Source organism: Boleophthalmus pectinirostris, unplaced genomic scaffold (assembly GCF_026225935.1).
Source record: "Boleophthalmus pectinirostris isolate CB_2022bp ecotype Guang Dong unplaced genomic scaffold, ASM2622593v1 HiC_scaffold_20, whole genome shotgun sequence".
In the NCBI taxonomy this organism is placed as follows: domain Eukaryota; kingdom Metazoa; phylum Chordata; class Actinopteri; order Gobiiformes; family Gobiidae; genus Boleophthalmus; species Boleophthalmus pectinirostris.
The window spans coordinates 21,416,361-21,442,231 of NW_026571153.1; the positions used below are offsets into that span (position 1 = coordinate 21,416,361).

The 25,871-nt window shown below is 39.7% G+C and overlaps 1 protein-coding gene across 3 annotated transcripts in view; it reads left to right on the forward strand.

Annotated features, from left to right (window-relative positions):
- The window catches only part of pcdh7b (protocadherin 7b), a 208,937-nt gene that overhangs the window by 59,666 nt on the left and 123,400 nt on the right, over positions 1–25,871 (forward strand). Inside the window, exon 2 of one of the 3 annotated variants that reach the window (XM_055156723.1) lies at positions 2,321–2,823. The exons of the other annotated variants lie outside the window; for them this stretch is intronic. Within the exon in view, the coding sequence (XP_055012698.1) occupies positions 2,321–2,440 (120 nt within the window). The 3' untranslated portion in view covers positions 2,441–2,823. Of the gene's footprint in view, positions 1–2,320; positions 2,824–25,871 lie in introns of those variants that run through there. 3 annotated transcript variants of the gene reach the window in all.

Below are 25,871 nucleotides of genomic sequence, written 5' to 3' on the forward strand. Positions count from 1 at the left end.
CCGATATATTCCACGTTCTCTGTCTTTAGTCCAAGAGAAGCTGACAAGGAGCAAGTTTTTTTTTTTTCACTTATAGTTAGTTTATGCAAATTAGCCCTGAGGTTTTGAGTTTTGTTTCTGTAAAATGTAAACAAATGTGGGCTAGGCTGCTAATGTCTATTGACTTGACTCGCGAAGATTTGTGACTTTTAAAATATGGGTCCCCATTTTAAAAAGTTTGGAAACACTGATATATACTTTTTGATATCTTTTGTATGCATCTCAAATGTAGAGAGTAGTCCAAAATTCTGACTGGTAGTGCATGTGATTCTTAAATGTTTGCATATAGTAGTATAGTTATAATATTTGCAAAGGGAACACTATGTACTTTACACAATGACACGCCACAGAACAATGCATAGTTTACGAGTCAGCTCTGCCTTCTGAAACACATGTTTATCTTAAGTGTAAACAGGCTCTGCATTTTAAAAGTTTATGACAAAAAAGACAAAAACAACCACTGGACAAATTACTCGGTGACACAGTGACCCAAAGTTCATCTTTGAACAATCTGACCTTTACTTTAAATCCAGACTGGTGTTTTTGGGCTTGTAAAGTGCGCAATACTTAGAGTTGTCATTGTAGGCAAGTTTATTTGTAGAGCACAATTTGCACACGAGTAATTCAAAGTTACAGAATATAAAGGCATTAAAATGACAAAATAAATACATATGAATAAATAAAAAGTGTAAAAAGAGAAGAGTGCAGTTAAAATGCTTATAGTCATGCAGAGCTAACAGAACTGAGCTTGGATTTGAGCTTGGATTAAAAGTAATACTAATTGTAGTCAAAGTTAGATCTTCATACTAATGCAAACTAACATCTCTACATTTTAACTTGATCATTTAACTTTAAAGTGCATCGTGTAACTTTTCGGTTGGAGGTTCTGTCAAATGCCTTGCTCCATGGTGATGTTATTGCTTGGTCTGAAATGTTTCACAGTAAACCTTTCTATTTTCCTGGTATCTAAGAGCTATAAAATCCCCTCTTATTGGATAAATGTAAAGTTGAGCTGTTATACTGTGGAACATTTCAGGCAGAGTAATGATGTATCCATAGAAACAAGCAGGTCCACCACAAAAGTTACACAGTACATCCTTAAAACACAATTTTCTCAACTTGACAAAACTCCTCTCTGCACTACTCGCTGTTGTGTCTATTGTGTACTACTATTTTTCATATCAGAAGCAGCTTGTCTTCTCCTCTCTTTTTATCGAGTTTTCTGCGCCGTCCGCTCATTCCATCTTTTTCTCAATCTGCCGCGGTCTGTCTGTGGGTCAAGGGCACGGAAAATGATAACATTCACTCATTCTCTGGTCAAATGAGGAGCTGGACCGAAAAAACTCGACAGACAAACAGGAGGCCATGATGGATTACAGATGTTTCGTTAAGAGTGCAGACATGAATCATGAAAACTAGACACGCACTGATCCAGCTCTTTTTTTGTTTGTTTTCCAGATACCAATTTCGATACGATGGCTTTGTGTAACTTTTCAGGTCGGGGGTCCGCTACCATGGGGATGCTCTTGCTTTGTCTGTAATGTTCCACAATATGGCATTAAAATTATAAGGGATGTATTTATTCAATTCTGGGTGTTTTTATTGCTCAAAAATACCTGTAAAAACACACATTCTTAGTGTGAGTGGGGTCGCCTCTTCACAGATCTCATCTGTAAACTGGCGTCTCCTTCTTGTTTCTATGGAGATTGAAAAGTTTAATGCCATACTGGAATAGTGGAGGTAAAGAAATAACATCCCCATGGAGACAAGTAACTGGCGCGCCCTCTACCAGAAAAGTTACACAGCTTTAAGAATCTGCCGATACTTTATATCAACCAATACAGCACTTATTTCCTTTAAACAATAAAATAGCTTAACACATTTGGATCTGTTTTGTTTCTGTTATTTGTCTCTCAAGTAACTACAGAACAGCTCTGTATAAAAATAACTCTAAAACTATGAGAATTTCTGGGCCAATTAGACCAGGAAATAGTCTCACTACAGACCAGGATATCTGCTGAACAGACTTTTGGAAGCTGATATTCGATCCAGCAAATCTTTCAGTATCAGCGCCGATATCCAGCTACCAGTATCGAATCGGTTCATCCCTAATGAAACCTGTGCATTGTCGTCACATAGAACACCAAACCAACTAACAAACTTCAAACTTTCTCGTTTTTGTTAACACCTAATCCCCCCCAAAAACTTGAGACACTGTAAAAATGTCAAATAAATAAAGACGCAATGCTTATATTTGGATTCTTTTCTTGTATGTTCACAGACGTTGACTTCCGGACGGGTTCCTGATCCTGATTTCCACTACAGAATCTTGCCTGTTTTTAAAGCAGTGCCGCTCGAGGACCCCAACAACACAAGCATCCCATACATGCAATACTTATAACAGAGACTATACTACTTTTACCGTATACCGAGCCTACGCCCTCACCCCACTGTTGCCAATGGACGTTTTTAGCTGCAAAATGAGTGTTTAGTAGAACCACCACCTTCTTTGCCTTTTGTTCATCCTGTCAACACCCTGTTTTTTATTTTGTCTCATGAACGTTCTTGTAACACTTTTGAATAATCCCTGCGTAAATATAACAATAAAGAAAACATTTACAGGCTCATTGTGTAACTTTTTTGGTGGAGGGTCCATCAAATGCTTTTCTTCATGGAGATGTTATTGCTTTTGCTATAGAATGTTTCACAGTATGACATTAAACCTTTCTATCTTCATGGAGACCAAACCAAACCGAGGTACAGGTCAGATCTATGGAGAGGCAACCCCGCTCACAGTCAGAATGCCAAGTATTTTCAGCAGTAAAACCACTTGTAATTGAATAAATGTAAAGTAGAGCTGTTTAATGTCATACTGTGGAACATACCAGGCAGAGCAATGACATCTCCATGGAAACAAGCAAGTGACGGAGCCCTAACCAAAAAGTTACACAGCGCAACTTTAAATAGCACTTTTAGTAGAGATTCAACTGTTTGCTACTACTATTTGCAAAGTATCGTTTCAATATGAATTACATTAAACGCTTGTTGAAATTATAAATCGCATGAATTCTCTTATCGCCATAACTCTCATTTTCCAGTAAATATGTGTGATTATATTACGATTATTACAGTATTGCTACTCAATAGTGGTGACTTATTCTAAAGTGTTTCCAAATATCCAATTATTCAAAGCCTGATTTCGTGTTTATTTTGTTTGGTTGTAAATAAAATTCACTTTTCTAAGATTTGAAAATATGAAAACGCATTCTGTTTTGATTTGCATTTTACACCATGTCCCAACTTTTTGATTTATTATTTTTATTTATATATACATTGCACCTCTGGCTGACATGTTATTGCTTTGTCTAGAACGTTTCGCGGTATGGCTTTAAACCTTTCGATCGTCACGGAAATCCAGGGAAAGTTACAGGTCGGATCTGTGGAGAGGCGACCCCGCTCACAGTCAGAATGCAGGTATTTTGGAGCTATAAAACCACCTGTAATTGAATAAATGTAAGGTTGAGCCGTTTAATTTAATGTCATACTGCGGAACGTTCCAGGCAGAGCAATGACATATCCATAGAAACAAGCAGGTGACGGACCACTAACCAAAAAGTTACACAATGCACCTTTAACCAGCAATAAAAACATTAAAATAAAATAAAAAATACTACACCTTTTGAATGTCAACAACAAGCATGGAGCAGGCGCTTTGACACACTGCCTGGAGTCAGTCTCGGCAGGTGGGAGTGCATGTGTGTTTACAATAGTGCGCGTAGTTCCACAGTGAGCCCCTTTTGATAGCATTAGCTTTGTTTTTCGAGGTACAGAAGAAATCTCAGAGGGGAGTGACAGGGGGAAGTCTTTGGTGATGAATGGTAGTTTGGTGTTTTAAAAGACATGAATCATTCTTGCAAATGGAGAGAGTGGAGGTGTAAAGTGCACAGTGCAGACAGATGCAAATTTTGTCAGAGAATTTTAAGTTTTGGTTATGGATGTGTGAAGGAAGTTTGGGTAAGACGAACGGGTTCTGACTTGTCTTTACCACTCAAGCCAAAAGAAAGCGGCATAATACTGCTAATACTACAATCAATCACTGACAATTAGAAATGACTGAAGCTATTAACGTTTGATTAATTGCACTGCCATACCTTCTTGTTCACAAAAATACTTATTGTTATTTATGATTATTATTCTCTTTTATTATTATTCTCAAAGGCTAAGCTGGCCTTCACTAGCTCTTTCTGGACATTGCTTCATAATCTCTGGCAGATCTTTTGTACGCACCAGTTTTCAAATACTCTTCACCTACTTTCACGGGCCTTTGTGTACTGTAAGTCACCCATCCATTGCCCAAACACAAAGGATACTTTTGTGTGGCTGCTTTATTCACATGCTACAGAAAACATCTATTTTTTATTTTTTTTCCATTGCTGCTAAAACCTGACCTATTTCTATTCTGGGACTGCAGGCTGCTTTTGACTAGGACCAGTCTAGTAAAGCAATGAGTGTTAAATGTACAGCACATCATCTATCCAGGGTCCCTCAGTGAGAATGATTTCAAATGTGAGCAGATGTAGATAAATGTCCCTATCAGGACTAAGTGAAATGTGCTCTCTGATTTGAGTTGAAACACGCTATGTCTCTGATTTGAGTTGGCAATGACAGAAAGCCATTCCTCTGGACACATTTAATTTCATTCTTATGTACCTCATCATCATTTGTCAGCATAGAGAAGGAACTGTGCGTACTTTGCGGTTCAGATTTATCTCAAGCTTCCTTCTCCCAATTACTGTTGTCCCTGACTGTGGGGAGGCTCATGGCTCACCCATTGGGTGCTGTCCAATGAATGTGATCCCCTGCTCTGGCCGTGGCCATCTGTGTGTGTTGGCGTAGTAATGAGAAAAGAGCGCCTGCTGGTCCAATCCCAGGCCCGGGCCGTGCTCATGAGCAGCGGACAGCGGTCATTTGCTGTGAGGCTTTCAGGCTCACTGCTCAAGGCTTGCATAACCTTGCAGATGATGAAAAAGGGATAAAAGGATAAAAATATATTTGGAAATGGAAAATGAGCCAGGCAACAAACAAATACTGATGCTGTGTCTCTGCTCAGTTAGGCTAAACAGATATGGGAAACATTCTGCTTATCCCTGAGCTAATCCCTTTAGACAAACGTCCAATCCCTCAAAGCACACAGCTCATTGCAACACTGGCCAACTGCACTGCACCGGCCAATCACAGCACAGGCCCCAATCACAACACGGCTCATTCTTCCTGCTTTGATAAAACCATTTTGCATTTAGAAAATATCCATCTAGACTGTCAGAGCATTTCAGTGGTTGCCGTGAGCGATGTAAATTAGATCATGTTGATGGTAACAAAATGTCACAGACTTCGCTTGTGATTTTCAGCACTTCACATTATGAATGAATGGACCGACTCCCAACTGCAGAGACAAACCTATTTATTTGCTTAGTAAAGAGCTTTTTATTTGTCATTTTATTGATAGTAACAGTCCGTCAGGTTTCAGGTTGCAACAGGTCCCCTATAAAAGCAGATGTTTTCCTCTGAGGTCACCACGGACGTTTCTGTCAATAATCTTTTAAAATAACTGTAACACTCTTGCCTCTATATGTACTGAGCGGGGCAGTCTTTAAATTGACCTGCTCATATAAGTGAGTGTGTGTTTGGCTCCAAATCCCAACCGTAGTCTGCGCACCACAATAATGATGCTATTAAACCTAGTGCTTAAGCTGACTTTGCTTTCCTTTCCCTTCTCTTGATCCCTCTTTCCTGCCTCCATCTCTCCCTCACTCCCTTTCTCTTTTTCCTCCTGCCCCCTCCCACACACACTCTCTCTCTTTCTCTCTCTCCCTCCACTGACCCCCTCCCTCTCTCCTTCCCTCCCTCCCTCCCTCCCTCCTCGCCCCTTGCGTCCAATCCCTCCTTTCTGCATTATTAGTGCATATAGCTCTCTCCTGGCTCGGCACAAGCCATTAGCTGAGATTAGCAGCGGAGGAGCCAGCCCCCTCCCCTGATCCCTCACTTTATTTCTTTCCTTTTTTTTTTTTTTTTTTTTTTTTTCGAGCTAGCCATAGCCGCCACGCTCGCTGACTGATTAGCATCCATTATGGGCCCTTATTGTGCTGACAGAAGCAACTTCGAGCCGCTATAGCCCCGGTCGTAAAGCCAGGGAAAAAAGAAGACAGGAATTATAATCTTAAATCCCGGTAAGTGTAGGAGAAAGAGAAAGAGGGAGGAGGAGATAAAGGGAAGCGGAAGGGATTTGAAAACAGGAAGTGATGCTGTGAATGTTAAACATCATTTGGAAAGCTCAGATTATTGAGTGACTTGACAGATTTTTTCCTTTTTTTTTTTTTTTTTAAACAGACTACCTTGAAAGATCACCAAACAAGCCTACGGATATAAGCCTACTTTTTTACCCCGATTTTGGACTGGCAGGAAAAATTGCCCCATACTGATTCACTTTGTGTAGCTTCATTGCTGCATAACACAAACTACAGTGTTTTGACATTTGCTGAAACCCCAAGCCTATCATGATAATTACTTATATTGACTTATCCTTCAACAGGGGTCACCAAACTTTTTTCTCTGGGGGCCACTTTATCGCTCCTGACTGTGATGGGGGCCGGGGTCGGGTACGCCGTATAACAGAATTGTATGACCCTGACGACGCAGATTATATTCTTTGAAAACCGCCACACTTACTTTACATATCGGACAAACTGCACAGTCATTACCCTGAACAAAAAAATAATCGTTTGTACCCTGTTCTTTGAAAACTTGGCTCTACACTACAGAACTCTCACCGTTTGATCTCGAGCTTGTCAGGTAATGAAAATTCTGCGGCAAATGTAAATATGTCATAATTATTCAAATATAAATATAAATGCTTCATATAAATACCATTTTTTTAATTGAAAAAAATCTACAAAAATAGGCCATGACAAGATTGAAGATTGCCTCATAGGGCCAGTTCAAGTGGTGGGGACACAGGGGCTGGGGGGGCTGGTCAAAGGGGCGTGGAGGGCCGGAGTTGGCCCGTGGGCCTTAGTTTGATGACCGCTGCTTCAGTATATGAAAGCTGGAATGAAATACTTTAGGGCTCAGTATTTATCATGTGTACAATTTCTTTGAAAAAGTGGGGAGTTTTTTTTTGTTGCTATTTTTATGTAACAGGGTAGAATAAATAACTTCTATGACTAATAACTGGTTTACTAGTTTTAATGATACAGTATATTTAACAGTTGGTTTACTGGGATAATCCTGCTTTGTGTTAATGTTAGGTTCAATGTTACCATCTATATTTTCTTCATCACTATACAGTATCATATTTCAAAATGTGTTATTGTTACAGGTCTACTCAAACATTTTTAGTTCCAAAGAAGTCTTGGATCATTTTTTGGCTTTATGCCCAATCCTAGCTCTGGGTTAAAAGGATAATTTTTAGTATATGTACATGTGTATATTGCTAAAACATAAACAACAAAATGTACTTGACCGCCACAATTGCATTTATAATAAAAATATAAATAATCCAGTGATATAAAATAAAATAAACGCATACAAACAACTCTGCTATGTCCTTATTTGGCACGATCTTTACCGCACTTCTCCCTGTGTTACTAGTACAAGATGACACACAGTTCCTCAGCGGGGGATGGAGCTAACCTCGTCAACATCACAAGAGGTTCTTCTCCCCTGCCAGGCTGCCCCTGTCACTCTCCTATATAACACCAGCCCTTTTGTGTAATGGATAAAACTAAATCAAAACTTACCACAAAACAACATTCACACATTTCTCAGAGGCTTGCTTCGGTTTCAAGGAAGAAAAACTGCCGGCTGACTCAAACTAGACTCAAATCTCAATCTTTTCTCTGGCTCATTCCGACTTCCTGGTTCTCGGAGAGGCAGAGGATGCTCCCCGCTGACTAGAGTTTTGCCCCCAGTCTTCATCACATCACACAGAAGCTATTTAATCATAAGAGGTGGACTACTTCAGAGGTAGCTATGGTGTCTCAAGTTAAACACTGAAGCTGTGTGTGATTATATATACCACATAGGGAGATTTATTTCGAGTGCCAGACCTCCCCTTACAGCCCTTGGTTTTCTCTGCATCTTCTTCTCTGCATTTCAATGAGCCTGTCCCAAAATGCCCTGCCAATTTCACCTGCCATGTTCTTAAATTCTGATACATGGAGTCGAAGCGCAAATGACAAGTGGCTGTAGCACGCCATAGATCTAGACGAAGATTCTTTCAACTTTAAAGATGATGAAACATAGAGCAGGGATGGTGTGGTTTTTCCTTTTTTTTTTTTTTTTTTCCTTCTGTTCCTTTGCTCATGGTCAGAACTGATTGGTGTCGCGCCAAGGTCTGCCCTATCATAATGTCAAATGTTCAAGTCTGGTTTGGTACTACAGGTTTAAAAGTGGTTCAAAATAGTATGATGAATTATTTAGGAGTGAGTGAGAATATTGTATGAGAGTTAAAGCTGATACAGAAAGGAATCTAGCTTTGCAGATTTTTTCCAGTTTTAAATGCACAATATACTCAAATGCTTATGTAGAATTCAAAATGTTAAATTGCGTTTTTAAAATCCATTTATTTGAAGTTAGTGCATATTAAAAGACTGATATTTTGCTATTTTCTAATCTGTTTTTACTAAACGTATTTGTATTCTTGCTTTTAACACACAAATCTTGCATGGCTGAGTTCTTCTCTCAAACAGAAAACACAGCTTGTGATGTCATGTGGTCATACAGGAAGTGCTCCACCATGTTTTTAAACTCCAAACACCATCATGTAATTAGGATATTTTTTCAGATCAAATGTTTGTTTTCATACCTGATAGTTTCGAATGCTCACTGCGGTCTTCCTCAGAGTGGTCACGTGATGTTGCTGTGATGTGTCCGGTCATCTGATTTATATAGGTTTTGTCAACTGTCACTGTCAACTGTGGAAACTGTCAGGTATGAAAACAAACTTTAAACACAACGGAATCCAGACATTCCAAAGAAGTAAAAATTGCACGAGGAAAAATATAGTTAAAAGGCGTTTATGTAGATGGTCAAAGCGAACATGTTTCGACCAAACTGGTCTTCATCAGGACTTAGTTAAAAACAAGGGGTGGGTGTGGCCTTTGAGAAAAAAACACACACACACACACACACACACATATACACGTGCATGGGCGTACACACTCCATTGTTCTTAATAATAATAATATAATGAAAAATGTAAGTATATGACAAAAATATGAAACAAAAATATATAGAGACCCAACAGTTGCCGTACACATACAGTAACATTTATAAAAATTGAGAAAGGTCCTCATTCATGAAAACAAATTTCTGGTCTGAAAAAATAACCTAATAACAAATTATCTGAAGACCAAATGCACTTCATTGGGTCCATACACCTCCACTAGAACCATTTGGATCATTTCAGTCCTAGAACTGACATTGCTAAAGGTAAAAGGTTTGGAGATTTAGCCTAATAAAGGATTACTCAAACATGTAAGAATGTGTGAAAACAAAACACAAGTCCAGGTATGTTTTTGATGAGGTAACACTATTAGAACATGGCTAAAAGCTCACGATACAATAGTAAAATTATTGGCATCTCTAAATATGACTTGATAAACACAAGCCTCATGAAATGCCAAGCTTAAGAACAATCAAATCTGCTGTTTATTGGTCCCTAACATGGCCATCCACAGTGTTACAGTCAAAATCCATTCTAATCTTTCTGTTTACATGCACGGGTGGCGACGCCTTAAAGTGACAGTTTGCACTTCTGTAAATGTCAGCGCTGTCACCCATAAACAACCACTTCCTGGGTGCTGGCTCCCTATAGCACCTCCCACCTTTACGCATCTCTCCCCCTCGCTCACTTTCTTTATCTGCTATGTATTTTCTCAACCCCCGCTTTTACGGCTTCCAATCTCGACCCATTCTCTTTTTGTTTTCCATCTCGCTTAACCCCTCTCCTCCACCTCTCTCCATCCCTCCTTTTTCTCCAGCCCTCTCTCTCTCTCTCTCTCTCTCTCTCACCAGTCAATAATGAAAATTGCCTGCTACCTTGAATGGATTATGGGTGTGCGCGGGGGCCCTAGGTAGTTTGTTTGAAGGTGCGCTAGTGTCAAATGAAAAGGCCCAAGCCATTTTCTTTCCCTTGCCTCTGCTTCATACATACACACACAACATTGTCAGGTGAAGAGACACATAAATAGGCCTACAAGCTGGGGTAAACACGCCAGACATCAATGAGTGAGAGGATCAAGCCAAGCAGGTGGAATAGTGGTTGTCTTCTTTTTGTTTGGCCTTTTCGCTACCGACTTGCAGGTATTTGGCTTTGGATCTGGCAATGGATCTGGCAGCGGTTTTAAATTACTTTTGAATCAGTGTGGTGAGTGATTGGTGGTGGTGGTCAGAGAAGATGTTGGTGCAGATTGGCAGTCTTGCTTTGGTCAGTTAATGCTTCAGTAGTGCAGGTTATAGAAACTTTAAAAAGGCCAGTATTACATTATTTTCTCATCTGTGTTATAATGTTGTTTGCACATCACAAACATACCTGGAGTTGTGTTTTGTTTCATTCACACGTGTTTAACACACAAACCCTGCATATGTAGGCTGAGTTCTTCTCTCAGACTGAAAACAATCTAATAAGATAATCAGATAATCCTTTTTTTATCGTCTCCCATGGGAGATATTTGTCTTGGGAGAGGGGATCACATGCCTTATCAAAAGACAGGATACAACAATAAAAGCACCACACAAACATCCACCACAGAACCTAAATAAATAAGAGTATGACCACAAGTGATACACCAACAGGACCTTTAAGTCACTCTTTACAGGCAAACCCTTGTATTCTGTTAAAAATTGCACACTCCTTAAGCCTATGTGCAGTTTTGATTGCACATTCCCTAAGCCTATGTGCAGTTTTGATTGCACATTCCCTAAGCCTATGTGCAGTTTTGATTGCACATTCCCTAAGCCTATGTGCAGTTTTGATTGCACATTCCCTAGGTCTGTGTGCAGTTTTGATTGCACATTCCCTAAGCCTATGTGCATGTGCAGTTTTGATTGCACATTCTCTAAGCTTTTTATTTTTTTTAACTGCACTCTCTTAGTTTAACAGATTAACGGCATTAATTGCACAATAAATAAATAAATAAATAAATGAATAAATAAATAAATAAATAAATGTTTGAATCTGTTCAGTTTACAGTTTGGGACCCTGTACCTTCTGCCTGACAGCATCAACCTTCCACCTTGTGATGTCATGTTGTAATACAGGAAGTGCTCCACTGTGTTTTAAAACTCAGTCTCCATTGAACTGAAAGTAAAAAGTAGGTTGTTAACTTGAAATCTACCACTACATGACATCACAAGGTGGAACAGAGCATTCTGAGTTTTGAAGATGTCGACAGATTAATAATAAACGGTTACTTAAACATATTTGAATGAAACAAAACACAACTCCGGGTATGTTTTTGATGAGGTAACAGCATTATAACATGTCTTAAAGTTTACAAGAGTCACATTTGCATAGCGTAGCACAAGATAGTTTCGTTTAATGCCAGACTACTGAACATTCCAGTCAAATTTCCATGGAGTTCACCTTTAAAATGATAAAAAATATAACCATGCAAATTGTATTCAGGTAAAGAGATGCACAAACAACCCAACAAGCTTTAGTAAACAAACCAAACACCAGCGCTGCCACCACCACCAATCGCTATAGCGCTCTCGTCTACCTCCTCATCGCTTCTCTCTTCCTCCCCTCGCTCCCTCTGGTCATGTATTATGAATGTTGCCTAATTACGCAGCCCAGAAAAATCCTTGGAACGGCCTGGCACATGTATTTGTTTGCTTTGTATCTCTTTTGCAGTAGCTCTTGTATGCAAAAATCCTTCTGTGATCAACTTGTTTATTCTTTTGGCTCCGACTCCCCAGATCAAACAGTGAGCAGATTGAGTGGGGACGCTACGCCATTGATGGTCAGTCCTCGAAGTGCGGAAACGCTGCTTACAGAGATACGACAGTTTTTCTGAATCGTCTCCATGCCAAAGAACATATGTTTCTACAAATGTAAAAAATTTGGTGGATTTTTTTTCCAATGTCAGACTGCTGTTTTAATTACCACCAGCGTTGCATGATTTAAAGATACTAACAAATAGCTTTTTGAGAGGCAGATGCTACTCGCTGCCAGTGGGTTACAAATTTCATCTTTTACAGCGACTGTAACATGGCTGCATCTGTTGAAGATAAACGACAAAGAATATTGTAGAATAGTTGCACGGTTTTATTTATTTTGCTCATTTTTTAAAAAAATTATTATTCCTGATCATGACTCTGGCACTATATATCTAAACTGACAGTAGCTCATTTGGTATTGTAGTTTTTTTCACTGATCTGAAAGTTGGCGGTGCGATTTCAGCTCCCCTAAATGAATGCTGTTGTTGTGTCCTTGAGCAAGACACTTAACCCACTTCGCCCCAATGACTGTGTACACTTGTGTTTAACTCTGTGTGTGAACAGGTGTGTAGTACGGTGGCCGGCAAGTGCAAAACACTTTTACATTTCACAACACACTTTAACAAGTTTGAAAAAAACAAATAAAATAAAAATATAATTTAAAAAAATACATATTTACATCTTAAAAACTAATTTACGTTTCATAAAACACATTTACAAATGAGCAAACAAATTTACAAAACACACAACAACAACAACAACAACAAACGCCGAGACAAATTTACATGTGGCAAAAACACAAACCCCCGAAACAAGTTAACAAGAAAGTTCTTGAGGGAAACAGACTGTCTTTAAAAGTGGAAATGACGACCAACCATAATATTAGTTTTGTTCAGTAGTTCAATAATGCCTCGTTGTTGTTGTCCTTTAAGTTTTCATCTTTCTGACCTTGACAGTTGTGGATAAATTCTTCATGTTAGAATGTTTATCCTCTGTGGATCTTGTTGGATGAAGATTTGGTGATGGGGCAGATTTATGAAGCTGCTGGAGAAAACACTAGACATTTCCACAGATATTTCGCCATAGAAAAGCATTAACCGGGAGTGATGTTTACTCTGCATCGCAGTACTTCCGGCCGTTGTGAAAAAGCTGAATGTGTTTCAGGGGTTTGTATTTGTGTTTTTGCCACATGTACATTTATCTCGGTGTGTTTTAAGAAACGTAAATTTGTTTTCAAGATGTAAATGTGTATTTTAAATGTAATTTTGTTTTCAAACTTGTTAATGTGTGTGATGAAATGTAAAAATGTTTTGCACTTGCCGGCCACCGTAGTGCCTTGAAGATGAAAAAGTGCTGTTTTAGCATTTAAAGGTGCATTGTGTAACTTTTCAGGCTATGCAGATGCCTTTGCTTTGCCTGTAATGTTCCACAATATAATATTAAACTTATATGAGATGTATTTATTCAATTATAGGTGTTTTTATTGCTCACAAAAACCTTTAAAAACATGTATTCTTACTGTGAGTGGGATCACCTCTTCACAGATCTCACCTGTAAATTGGCCTGGTGGCATTTCCTTCTTTAATACCATACTTTGGAACTCCAAGGACACAAGTAAGTGGCTGGCCTGCTCACAGAAAAGTTACACAGTGCACCTTTAAATCCAAAAATACAAATAAATTGTATATCAAAAATGCTCCAAGACCAACATTGTTATCTAAATCTGACCGTTCTTTTGTCTAGCAAGCTGTACAATACACAAACATTCTTTTTCTTCTTTTTTTTTTATTTTTATTTTTTCTGTCTGGCTGCCATCTTAATTACCGCCAGCGTTTGTCTCGTATGATTTAAAACAACCATCAAATGCAGTTTTGAGTGGCAGCTGCTTCGTGTCGCCACTCGTACAAAAGCGTTGCAAATTACATCTTCACCGGCAAGTGTAAAGTAGCTACATCTGCTGGACAAATATGCCAGCACGTTGTTATTTCCACAGCAATGCGCACATGGGAGAAAGACAAGAGAGCCCCGGATTCTTAGCCAGTCTGTAAGAAGATGTGGCGCTGGCGGAGGGCTGTCTGTGTTACTGTCACATCCGTTTAAATGCCATGTCCTTCCCATTCGGATGTGCTGTGTGCGTGGGCGCCTGTTTGTAAAGCCACTCTTTATTACCAACGCAAATGTTTAAGGTTTTGCAGACACGCGCCAAATTATGCAAGCCACAAGAGGAGTGTTTTGGAAGATTCGAAATAGTGTTTGTGACTCTTCTAAACAGTTTTTGGGGTAAATTATAGTTCTGAGTTGTGAAAGTGGCAGTAAATATGGAGAACTGTAAACATCACCTGTATACAATGTGTGTAAACTCGCAAATTACAATGAAGTTTGTTATGAGAATATTTTCTGGTCTGCTTAGATTTTTCCAAATTTGGGACTGTTGTTTTCTGACAATTTGTGGCTAGATACGAGTATTAAAGGGCCCATATTACGCTATTTTCTGTTCTGTTTTATGTTATAATGTTGTTTTCATATCACAAACATTTTACTCAGACATGTTTAACACACAGACCGTGCATATTTAGGCTGAGTTCTTCTCTCACATAGTCTGAAAATATACTTTGAGTTGTGTTTTGTTTCATTTACACATGTTTAAATAACCCTTTATTATTAGTCTGCCTAATTCTCCGAAGCTCAACACACCCTCTTCCACCTTGTGATGTCATGAAGCAGTAGTTTTCAAGTTTACACCTACCTTTTACTTTTAGTTTAGTAGATATTTTGAAATTCCAGCACTGACCTCATCTAAATACTTCTAGTGAAGATGTATGGAGTTTAAAAACACAGTGGAGCACTTCCTGTATCACCACATGACATCACAAGGTGGAACAGAGTTGTGATACTTTCTGTAGAACTCAGCGTAAATATGCAGGATTTGTGTGATAAACATGTATGAACGAAACAAAACACAACTCCAGGTCTGTTTGCGATGCCGACACAACATTATAACGTCGATCAGAAAGTAGCGTAGTATGAGCCCTTTAAAGAAAAAGCCATGATGATCCTGCGTGTACTGGGTGAAGCGGGAGGTGCTGTGGGGCTGAGATTTCACAGGCAGTAATAAGCATTCAGCCTCATCTCCTCCTCTGCCTCGTGTTGGCTTGGCGCTCTAATGTGTGACTGACAAGACTCGACTCCGCGCTTTGATTGGGCCAGTTCTCGCAGGTTGGCTAAACGCGCGGCTGATGGACAGATCTGGGCTATGTGTGGGATGGGCGTGTCGTTTTGGTTGCATTTGAAATAAAGTGGACCAAAAGTCTGAGACGGGTTTTTAAAGAATCGACAAAGGGTAAGGCTAGAATGTGGCGAAAATAAATGGAGTTTCAAAGACGTAAATTGAAATCCAGAATAGATTTCAACAGATCTCCATCAAGGCAGTGGCATGATAATGCAATGAAGATGTAAAGAGCTCATATTATGCTATTTTCTGGTCTATGTTATAATGTTTTTTCCTCATCAAAAACAAACCTGGATGGTGGCGTGGCATTATAACAACAAAAAATTCACAAGTCACGTAATATAGGATCATTTATGGATCAATGATAAATATACAACTCACATATTAAGCAATGTAAGCTTAGCATTTAGACACATTTCTTTTTTTACATATTATATTGATCTAGCAGCTGTATTACATAAATGTCTAACCTCGTAACATATTATATTTTAACCCCTTTTTTTACACTGTATTACACATTTAATTTCATCCAAGAAAATTATAAGGTAAACCTCCTGCATTTTCAGAAGCGTTTTTGACAGACTCGATTTTGGCCGTTTTTCCATGTGACGGCCTCAGCCTGCTGGCTGCAGCGGGGAGCATCTCTTTATAATGCCAGATTGCCTGGGCTGCCGCTCTTATTCGCCTGCTTAAATTAGCCCAGCAGGGACCAGTAGTTGGTGGATTTTTGGTCAAATTTTAACATTACGGCCGTCCATCTCTTCTGCTCTCTCTAACCCCAAGTCTCCTTTCCCAAGAACCAATCAATAGCTCTAAGCAGGCCTGCAGACAGCAAGGCCACTAGGTCAGGTATTAGTGTGCATCATTGCCCACAGTAGGGATAGCCACTGCTAATAATCACTACTTTCAAAATGGTGACCTATGACCTTAACCAGCCTCAGAGACGTATGGAGGCAGGATCAGCCCTATCCTTGTGTTTACGTAAACTGCACTCACAATCTTAAGCAGATAAAGGCGTTGTGATCTTTTTAAATCCAACCATGGCTCGCTGTGCAGCAGAGGGAGAAAAAAAAATAAAACAGCAAGAGCCCGATCACATCTCCTGCCGTGTCCTACATTCGAATCACTGCACAATAGTGAGCATTTACTGTCTATTCACAGGTTGTAACAATTGTACAATGCACAAGATCCCCCAGTGTTAATGCTTTTTCCTACCATATTGCTGCGAGGTAGAAGCAGTATTAATCAAAGATCTTGCACAGCGAGATGGGAGGCTTTGTTAATCCAGTTCCGAAGCTGTATCTAGGGTAAACCGGCAGAGTCAGTGTTCATTTGAGATCCACAGATAGTTACTGCTAGCACACAGATGTCCAACACAAGCTGAGAAACAGAAAATCAATTCAGAGAAGAAATTTGTGAGATGATAGTGATTTGTCAGCCTTAAATTGTAAAAAATGTGTGTTTTTACCAGCCAAAAATTCAAACCCAACACTGTTATCTGCTTCTTCTCCGTTCACATGGGCTAATTATCTATTCATCTTCGCTACATCTGCTCTATGGTCTTGTAGTAGGCGAAATTGAGCTCTAACCTTACCGTTATTTCATGCACTTACGCTCGTTTTCAAAGAGGTCGTATTCAGAGCAAATGAATATGGCCTCTTCTCTTTGATTTCATCTCCAAACATCTAATATTAGTTGGTGTTCCCTTTGAGAACTCATTCATCTCGCCCATATACAGGATAATGCAGCTTTTGAAATTCAGCCAGATGTAGTCTTTTTTTTTTTTTTTACATTTTCTACTGAAAACCCTCTCTAACATGATGTGACCTATTTGTCTTTTTAATGTACATATTTAACAGGTTAAGTTTTTATATCAAAGTAATGTATGGAAAAAGGTACACTTAAAGTTTTTTATATCCTACTGAAAAAAGTACTCAGTTTTATTACTTAAATACGTGGCTAGTGTATGTCTTTAGGTTATCCAAGGACGGCAGTATGTAAAACATGCTACTTTACATGTTGCAGTTACCTATTTTTCATGCATTTATGATCCAAATATATGGTAAAAGAACCCGATATACAATCATAAGACAATTACGTTAAAAAATATATTTCTTTTGGATCATTTATCAAAAGGGTAACCATGCAATCCACTGTCTCCTTGCATGTAGTAAAGCAAACCCTTCTCGATTACTTTGAATCATATATTATTCACCCACTGTCAACCATCTACATATTTACTGCATGTACGCCCAATGAAATATTTAATAGTTCAGAACTTGCAAACTATCTTAAATGCTGCTTTAATTAGCTAAAATTTCAAGTTCATTGCATCTCCAACCCACTGTGGCGCTATCATATTCTCAGTTTTTTACCGGGGGAATTGTCCCTGACCAAAATAAATCTGTACTCAGCAAATGAGTGTGGTTGCTTCCCATTTAGCTGCACCACACTTTAAAACCAACACTATTTTATTCATGTGCGTTTGGGTGGCCTTTCTCTGAAATCTCCTTTGCCAACTCCCCTGCTGCTGCTACCAAGACGATCCCGCTCACAACTTAGACTTAGAAAAACTTTATTCCTCCACAAGGGAAATTATTTGGGCATAGTAGTTCACACTTCACAATATGTTATAGTAATGAAAAGCAAAAAATATAAATGGTAATAATAATAATAAATTCAAAATAAATAGCAAAAATAGCAAGAGACTGGTGTCAAATAAGGCATAGTTTTATAAATGTATGTATATGCAGGGGTGTATTAAACAAATTCTAATACAAATCATCTTGATGGGCCCACACTACGAGCCAGGCTGGCGCCACCTTTACTCAATTTCATTTTTCTCCAGTGACTAGGTCAGGAATCAGGATCCACTAGACATTTGCAAATCAGTGAAGAGCTGTGAAGCCATGACGTCAAACTCAAGAGCCTGTCTGGGTCCTTTTTGTGGTTCAGCACAACAGTAAACAAAGCTGTCGAGATGGATGTAGACGAAGCCAAGCATTCTGTGTTGGTGAGTCGCAAGATTGAGGATTTAAAGCCAGAACAAAGAGAATTTTTGGTAAATTTTATCAAGGGGAAAGACATTATTGACCTTCTTCCTACGCGATACGGTGCTTTACATATGTCACGACAAAATAACAGCGATTGGTTAAATACAAAAAGTACTCGCCTACTGTCGAGTGAACAAATCCGAATGTTGCGAGGTCAGATGGTTTCCACAAAGTGAAAGCGGCTGATGAATCAGGCTCCCACACTACATGTTGTCTAGTGATGTATATTAGAAATCTTTATGAGGGGGCCCTTCTTGCAATGGTCCCTGGGTAAAATCAAATCAAATCAAACTTTATTTATAAAGCGCTTTTCATACAAAATGTAACACAAAGTGCTTTACAGCGATTAAAAACAATCCACCCACCCACCAACCCAATCCCCACACCACCAAACCCACACAACCAAACAACCCAGACACACACACACACACACACACACATGCACAAACATGCACACACACACAAAATAAAATATAGAAATACAGTAATGCAAATATATCTCAGCTATACACAAGAGGTCATAAGGAAAACAGTGCAAAGATGATAATGATTGACAGGACATAGGGTTATCTATGATTTAAGGCTGAGTTGTTGTACAGTTGTATGGAGTACTGTATGACTGTAATCCTCTGTTGGAGAATGAGCTCCTTTTTCCCTCTATAGTCTGGTGCAGTGGGTGAGCAGGAGCGTCCGTGATGGAGACCAGTTTGTCCAGTGTCCTCCTGTCCCTCACTGCGACAAATATCTCCAACTCACAGATATTTTGCTATGAGAACTGGAGCAAATTAATTTAATCTTGCTGATTTACTTCATAAAAAAAAAAACTAACCTGCAAGAAGAACTGAGACAGAACGTGAATTAAAACCCATGCTAGGTCGCTGTTTGACTATATAATTACCCGGGCCTAGAATGTGACCTGAAGAGGTGAAATTCCCCACTTGATGAAAATTTAACAAGATATCAGGCACACTGTACGGAAAGCTAAGAAGTGACGGTCGAGGTTCAGATCAACGCAGAGAAGTTGCCAGGTTGAAAGCAGTATAAGGAACGTGGGATGAAATTGAACTCATTAGTGGAAACACGGATGACAAGGACTCAGGAACCTTAAGCACGTATATATATATGTACATTCACCAGTCCAATGCAGCCTCTCTTCTTGTTAGAAATGGTGGACAAAGTTGTGTTACTGTACTGAAAGTAGAGATACATGGGCAAAAGATTACTCAAGTAAAAGTATCACATGAAAAAATGAACTGTAATGTAATGTAGACATGTGTAATATTTTGCAGAGATCTTTAGAGCTATTAAAGCAAATGTAGTGATTTTGAGTGATTTGGTTTCCTCAAGGTTAACTCAAATGAAATGTGCTAAAAATACGTCGTAGCCACTTTTACTTCTGTACTTCTTCACCTTTCAGCGCAGCTTGTTAGTATTATGATAAGCCCAGAAGAAGCGTGTTAAGTACAGCCAGACATGAGGACTAGGGAGTGGGTCCGACAGTGATGGATGGTTTGATGGATAGAATTTGCAGACAGATGGAAGTAAAATGAAAAGTTGTTGGAGCTTGAAAAAAACTAATGCGTTAATAGTAATGATCACATATGGGAGGGCTGAAACTTGGCACGGCGCTGTGAGGCGGACGGAACGGCAATTCATTTGTGTCAAGATCATCAGACGGTAAAAAGTAATGGACTGAAGGAGTGTGACGTGGAGTTGGGCTCCAGTCAAATGAAGCTCAGCGACGGTGGCAGTTATGGGAGTGAATTTGGAGCCAAGTTGATGTGAGAACTAAGATCATGTGGAGCAGGTTAATACAAACATTTTAAGACCGAAATGACGAGGCTCAATGCAGCAGTTACAGAAAAAGGGGTGACAATTTTGCAGTGTAAAGTCAATTGGACCCGAGTCGATGGAGCCAGAAGAGCCCCCATGAACACTTTCTATTTTGGAACGCAGCGGCGTGCGGGTTAGCCGTGTCCATTTACGTATGATAGTCTATGGATAAGATTGGTGCAAACAAATTTTCAGCTTTGTTATCTGGGTGAGATACGGTGTAGATCATTGTTTCTCAAAGACTGGGTTGCAAGAGATTTTTTGGGGAGTTCGCCTCGTCACGATCTGCATATAGGTCTGCAATGTACAAATATACATACATCTCGCACGTACCCCCAACCCCACACCCCTCGCTCCTCCTCACTTTTTCTCCATGCACAGAATCTCCACACGCACACACCACTCCTCACTTTTTTGGCAGCACCACCTTGCCTAACCTATTTTCTGCGGGATTACTGGTTAAAACTTGAGTAGTAGTAATTGTTCAGAAAGACACGATCACGAATAAAATATCCTCATTAATGTTCAGTAATGGTCACAAATTTATTTAGCGAATTACGGATAATGTCTATTGACTTGGGTCGCGAAGATTTGTGATTTTTAAAACATGAGTCCCCGGAAAAAAAGTTTGGGAAACACTAGTGTAGATGATGGTTTTCAGGTTCATGTGTCGGGCGTGGTGCAGTCCCTTAAGTGACCAGTAGGTAGCGTCTCCAAAAGTGGCATAATACAGTATAATGACTTTCCTAGCAACATTATTTTCCGAAATTCAAAGCAAAGCAAGTTATGACTTCTATGGCAGCTTCGAGTGCTTGAACTAGAAGTGGGTGTCATACCAATAAAGGCCACAAAGGGACTGGCTCCATAAGTGACAGCTTGTAATGACTTTGCTAACAAGTTTATTATGCAGCACAAATCATAATAATGCAACAAAGTGAAGAGATTTAGCTGATGTAGCTCAGGGAAAGGCCGACCCGAACTTCCTCCAAACTGCCCCTTGGGACCGGCTTTCTCACGGACTACAATGCAAGCACCTGAAATCATATTCTGAAGCCGATTTGCATATTTCTCCCTTTCCCTGGCTGTGGTGTTGTGTTGCATGCTAAGTACACGGCCACCAAGCGCTTCACGTTTTTTCCCCCTCCAACTGTACTCTACTTACCTTATTGAGATGTCATTTACGCCTGACCTGCTTTTCATTCTACCCGCAAAAAAAAAAAAAAAAAACGAGCAGTGAAGTTCAGCGCGTTGAGGTTGAGTGGACTATATCGCAGGAGAAGAGGTGGATGTAAACACCGCAAGAATAACAGAAATCTTCAAAATAACTACTTTTGTGACACCCTGAATTCATAATAATCTGGTGTGGTATGCCGCGCGGTTAAATAAAAGACTCCCAATTTTCTTGTTAGCGAAGAAATATGGGCCACACAGCTTTTTTCCTCCTTCTAGAGAACTGATTATTGTTTTAAAGCTTGCACAGTTTCAGATTTAGATGAATAGCAGCCCCCTCCCTTCCTCCGACTCCCCCCATGACCTCTACCACTCAATTTACACTGGGGGTTAAATTAGCCGGGCTGATGAAGGCCATCATTAGTGCTGTGGGGTGCTGAGAGCCGCTGTTAGGATTTGGCTCCCTCTTTCTAAGGCTGAGAATAGGGAGAAAACCTGTTCATCAGAAACCGAGCACAGCCAAGCGGAATGGTTTTGGAAGGGGCCCAGTCCACGCCAAAGCTCGCCCATTGTTCTTAGATCAAAGTGGAGGGAAAATGGCGATGTAATATGAGCCCGAATTAAATAGATGTTTGCCTTTTTTGTGTGACAGCCTCCATTCTGGCCTTGAGTTGTGATGTCAGGTTGTTTTTTTTCAAGAGCTTCTGTTGTGGCCAGGGTGACGGAGGGAGGAGAATATGAAAGCAAAAATAAAAGAAAAAAACGCACCAGGGAGACGAAACTGCTTTTTTTTCCTCGACTTCACAGTTCATTTAAAAATCCACAAGGACTACATCATGTGAAAGATACTACTTTATATGGCGCAATTAAGGAGGCATTGTGTAACTTTTCTGGTGGAGGGTCCGTCATCTGCTTGTTTTTATGGGTATGTCATCGCTCTGCCTGGAATGTTCCACAGTATTAACCAGCTCAACATTACAGTTATTCAATTACAGGTGGTTTCATAGCTCAAAAATACCTAGAAAAAGAGGCATTCAGACAGATCTGACCTCTAACTTGGTCTGGTTTAGTAGTAGTTTTTTTATTCAGTCATTGTGCAGCACTGCAAAACAAAACAAAACAAAACATAGATTACAACCCCGTGAATCATGACTGAAAGGGTTTAGGCTGAAGTAAAAAGTACTTCTAATGCCCAACCCTTTTAAACAATGACAGGGTTCCAAGAAATAAAGGCATTGTATGAACAGCAAATTTGCATTTACGATTTCACTTATGATTTACTGTATATATAAGAGACAAAACATCAATTAAAACAAACAAAATGTAATCCATTATGCATTCATTCCAGAGCTCTATACCTTTCAAAACATAATAATTATACTGTTTTTTTAAAGGCTTCTACAGTGTTTGATGTTTGTGTTTTAAAATCATCATTGTTTCATACACTAAGCCTCTACCAGAAATACAATCACTTTTTTTTCCTTTTCTTTTAGGGCCTGTTTACACGAGAACATTTGCAGATCAAAACGACAAAATATTTTATCAGAAGTGTCTTTCGTTTAGATGGTGACAGTGTCTTTGGGGCTTAAAAACGCAAAAATCTGAAACCACCCTCCAGAGTGGAAAATGTGAATACACTCCGTTGCAGCGTTTCCGTCTACACTGCCCAAAATTTTACTCAAAACTTTGGTCAGATCTGCTCACGTCGCGTACGAGTTTACATCACATATATTCAGTTCACTGAAACCCGGCTTGCATACCCAATCTAATTCCACACACTTTTGCGTAACCGTATGCACGCAGATTTCCTTTCCGAAAACGCTCTTCTAAACGCGGAATAAAAAGTGAAGACGCGACGCCACTTTTGCGTCTTCTGTTCAGACCGTCATCATAAAAACGTAGCCTCAGTTTTTATCTTCATTTGTTAAAGATCCCAGTTTTGTTTTCGTTTATGATCAACAATGACAAAGAAGGCACAGAAAGGTTTAATGCCATACTGTGAAACATTCCAAACAAAGCAATAGCATCTTCATGGAGACAAGCATTTGAAAAACCCTCCACCTGAAAAGTTACTCAATGCAACTTTAAATTGTTCTATTGAATCACATATTTACCCATTGTCAAACATTACATTTATTTTGTGTGACAGCCTCCAGTCTGGCCTTGAGTTGTGATGTCAGCTTGTTTTTTTTGTTTTTTTAAGAGCTTCTGTTGTGGCTAGGGTGATCGAGGGAGGAGAATATGAAAGCAAAAAGGAAAAAAATGAATGAAAAAACGCGCCAGAGAGACGAAGCCGCTGAAAAAAATCCACAAGGACGCGGCGAGTCTTCTTCACAGTAATCACAAACACATCTCAACCCCCCCCCCACTCCGAACTCCCCCACCTCCACGACCAACTTCATGCTTCGGTATTGATCCGGTATCATACACTCGTGATGAGGCAGCACGTGATTCACCGTGGCGTTCTTAGCGCTCATCGCCATTATCCGTCATTTTAAATCAATAGCCATCTCAGAATCATTGACCCCCGCCGTCACGCGCACTCACTCATTCACCGGGCGCTGCTAACGGACTTACGAAGCAGAACCGTGGAGGGAAGGGAAGGCGCGGGCGACGGGGAGGGCTGTCTGGTATGCGTCTATCTTTCTCCACTGGCTTACGTTACTTCAGTAGCGGCATTCTTCCTGGCTCTTCTCTTGATTAAACTGTGGAAGGAAGGAGGATCACCGCGCACACAGACACCTGCTTTCACCTGCTGCATGGGCGAAAAGAACAAGGGGAGGTAGAGGAGGAGGAGGAGGGAGGGAGGCGGGAGGTGTGGGGGGGCGTACTTTCAACATGTAACAAGATCTCTTCCATCTGCCCCTCGGACGTGCAGACACAGCTCGCGCTCTCCCACCCACAACAACCCCGCGTCTCCCTCGCCATTTCACCGGCGAAGCTTTAGCCCTTGGATACCAGCTGCCGGTAAGGTGATAGGTGCACACTGAATTCACTTGTTATGTGGGGAATAGCTGGCACAAGGAGGGCACCGGTACAGCTCGACAGTGAAAAACAAGAGCAGGTGTCCGGTAATCACTCCGCTTTGACCTCTCTGTAACCTTAAATAAAGAAGATAACATTTTCTACCTGTTTATCTAATGCCGAACAAAGGACTTCATTGTTGGTAATTGTTCATGTAACCTGAGCATTGCTTCTTTCCTTGTCTAGTCAATAAGACAGAGCAGCTTGCAGCTTAGGCAGGACAAAAACACAGTCAAATTGAAGTGCATTTCCTATTTCTTTTGTGTAAACTTTATTTTGTGAGGTAGTGCCGAGGGGGAGTGAAAAAGTCATACTGTTAATAGCAAATTCGGAAATCTTTCTGAACTTTTTAACAGGATAAAGTGGTAAAATATGTGTTGACAGTAGAAATCAAAACAACCTGAAACTCTTATCAAATTTCCCATTTAAGATTTGTGAAATAACAGCTCTGTCAACAACTGAGTAATGGGTTTTAATAGAGTCTGGGGTCTGCACTCGAGACCTTTACTTTGTGGATCTTCTTTCTCCCTGACAATCTAATTTAGTCCAGTCCACTTTTTCATAAACAAAAAAACAGTTTCCAAAGTGCTGCACATAGAGAAATAAAAAATCTACAATTTAATATAAAAACATAGTAAAAACAAATAAAAGTAAAGTGTAAAGTAGACCCATAAAAATAGATAAATAAAATCAATAAAACAAAACAATAAAAGAATACAGGACCACACAACTCAGGCGGTGTTAAAAGCCAGAGAATAAACCTCAGATTTGGTAATTTTGGATGACACCTGAAGTATACTGCGGGGCCAATCCAGTCAAAGCTTTAAAAACAAACAATACAATCTTAAAATCAATTCTAAAATTAACAAGAAGCCAGTGCAAAAATGCATGCTCATGTTTTTTGCTCTGTGTTAAAAGTCTCACAGCAGAGTTCTGAAATAAGTGGCAGCGATAAAATGCATTTTGTTTCATTCCAGTGTAAAGAGCATTGCAGGAGTCCGGACGTGAAGAAATAAAAGCGCTCAAAGTCTGAAAAATATCAAATTGGTTTCAATATGGCTAAAAGACCAAGGTGATAAAAAGTGAATTTCACGACCGCGTTGACCTCCTTGTCGAGTTTAAAGGTGCATTGTGTAATTTTTCTGGTGGAGTGCCCATCAAATACTTTTCTTCATGGAGATGTTATTGTTTTGCCTTGAATTCTCCACAGTGTGGCATTAGACTTATGCATCTTGCGTTTATACAGTTATAGGCGTGTTTGTGCAAAAAAAAAAAAAGCATTAAAAAAACAAGAATTATTACTGTGAGCAGTGTTGCCTCTTCGCAGATCTGATTTGTAACTTGGTCCACGAAGAAAGAAAGGTTTAATACTGTGAAACATTCCAGACACAGCAGCAGTATCTCCAAGGAGAAAAGCATTTGACGACCCCTTCACAAGAAAAGTTACACAGTGCACCTTTGAGACCTTCACTTTGCGGATCTTCTCCCTGACAAGAATAGGAAAGGCTGTTGGTGAAGTGTAC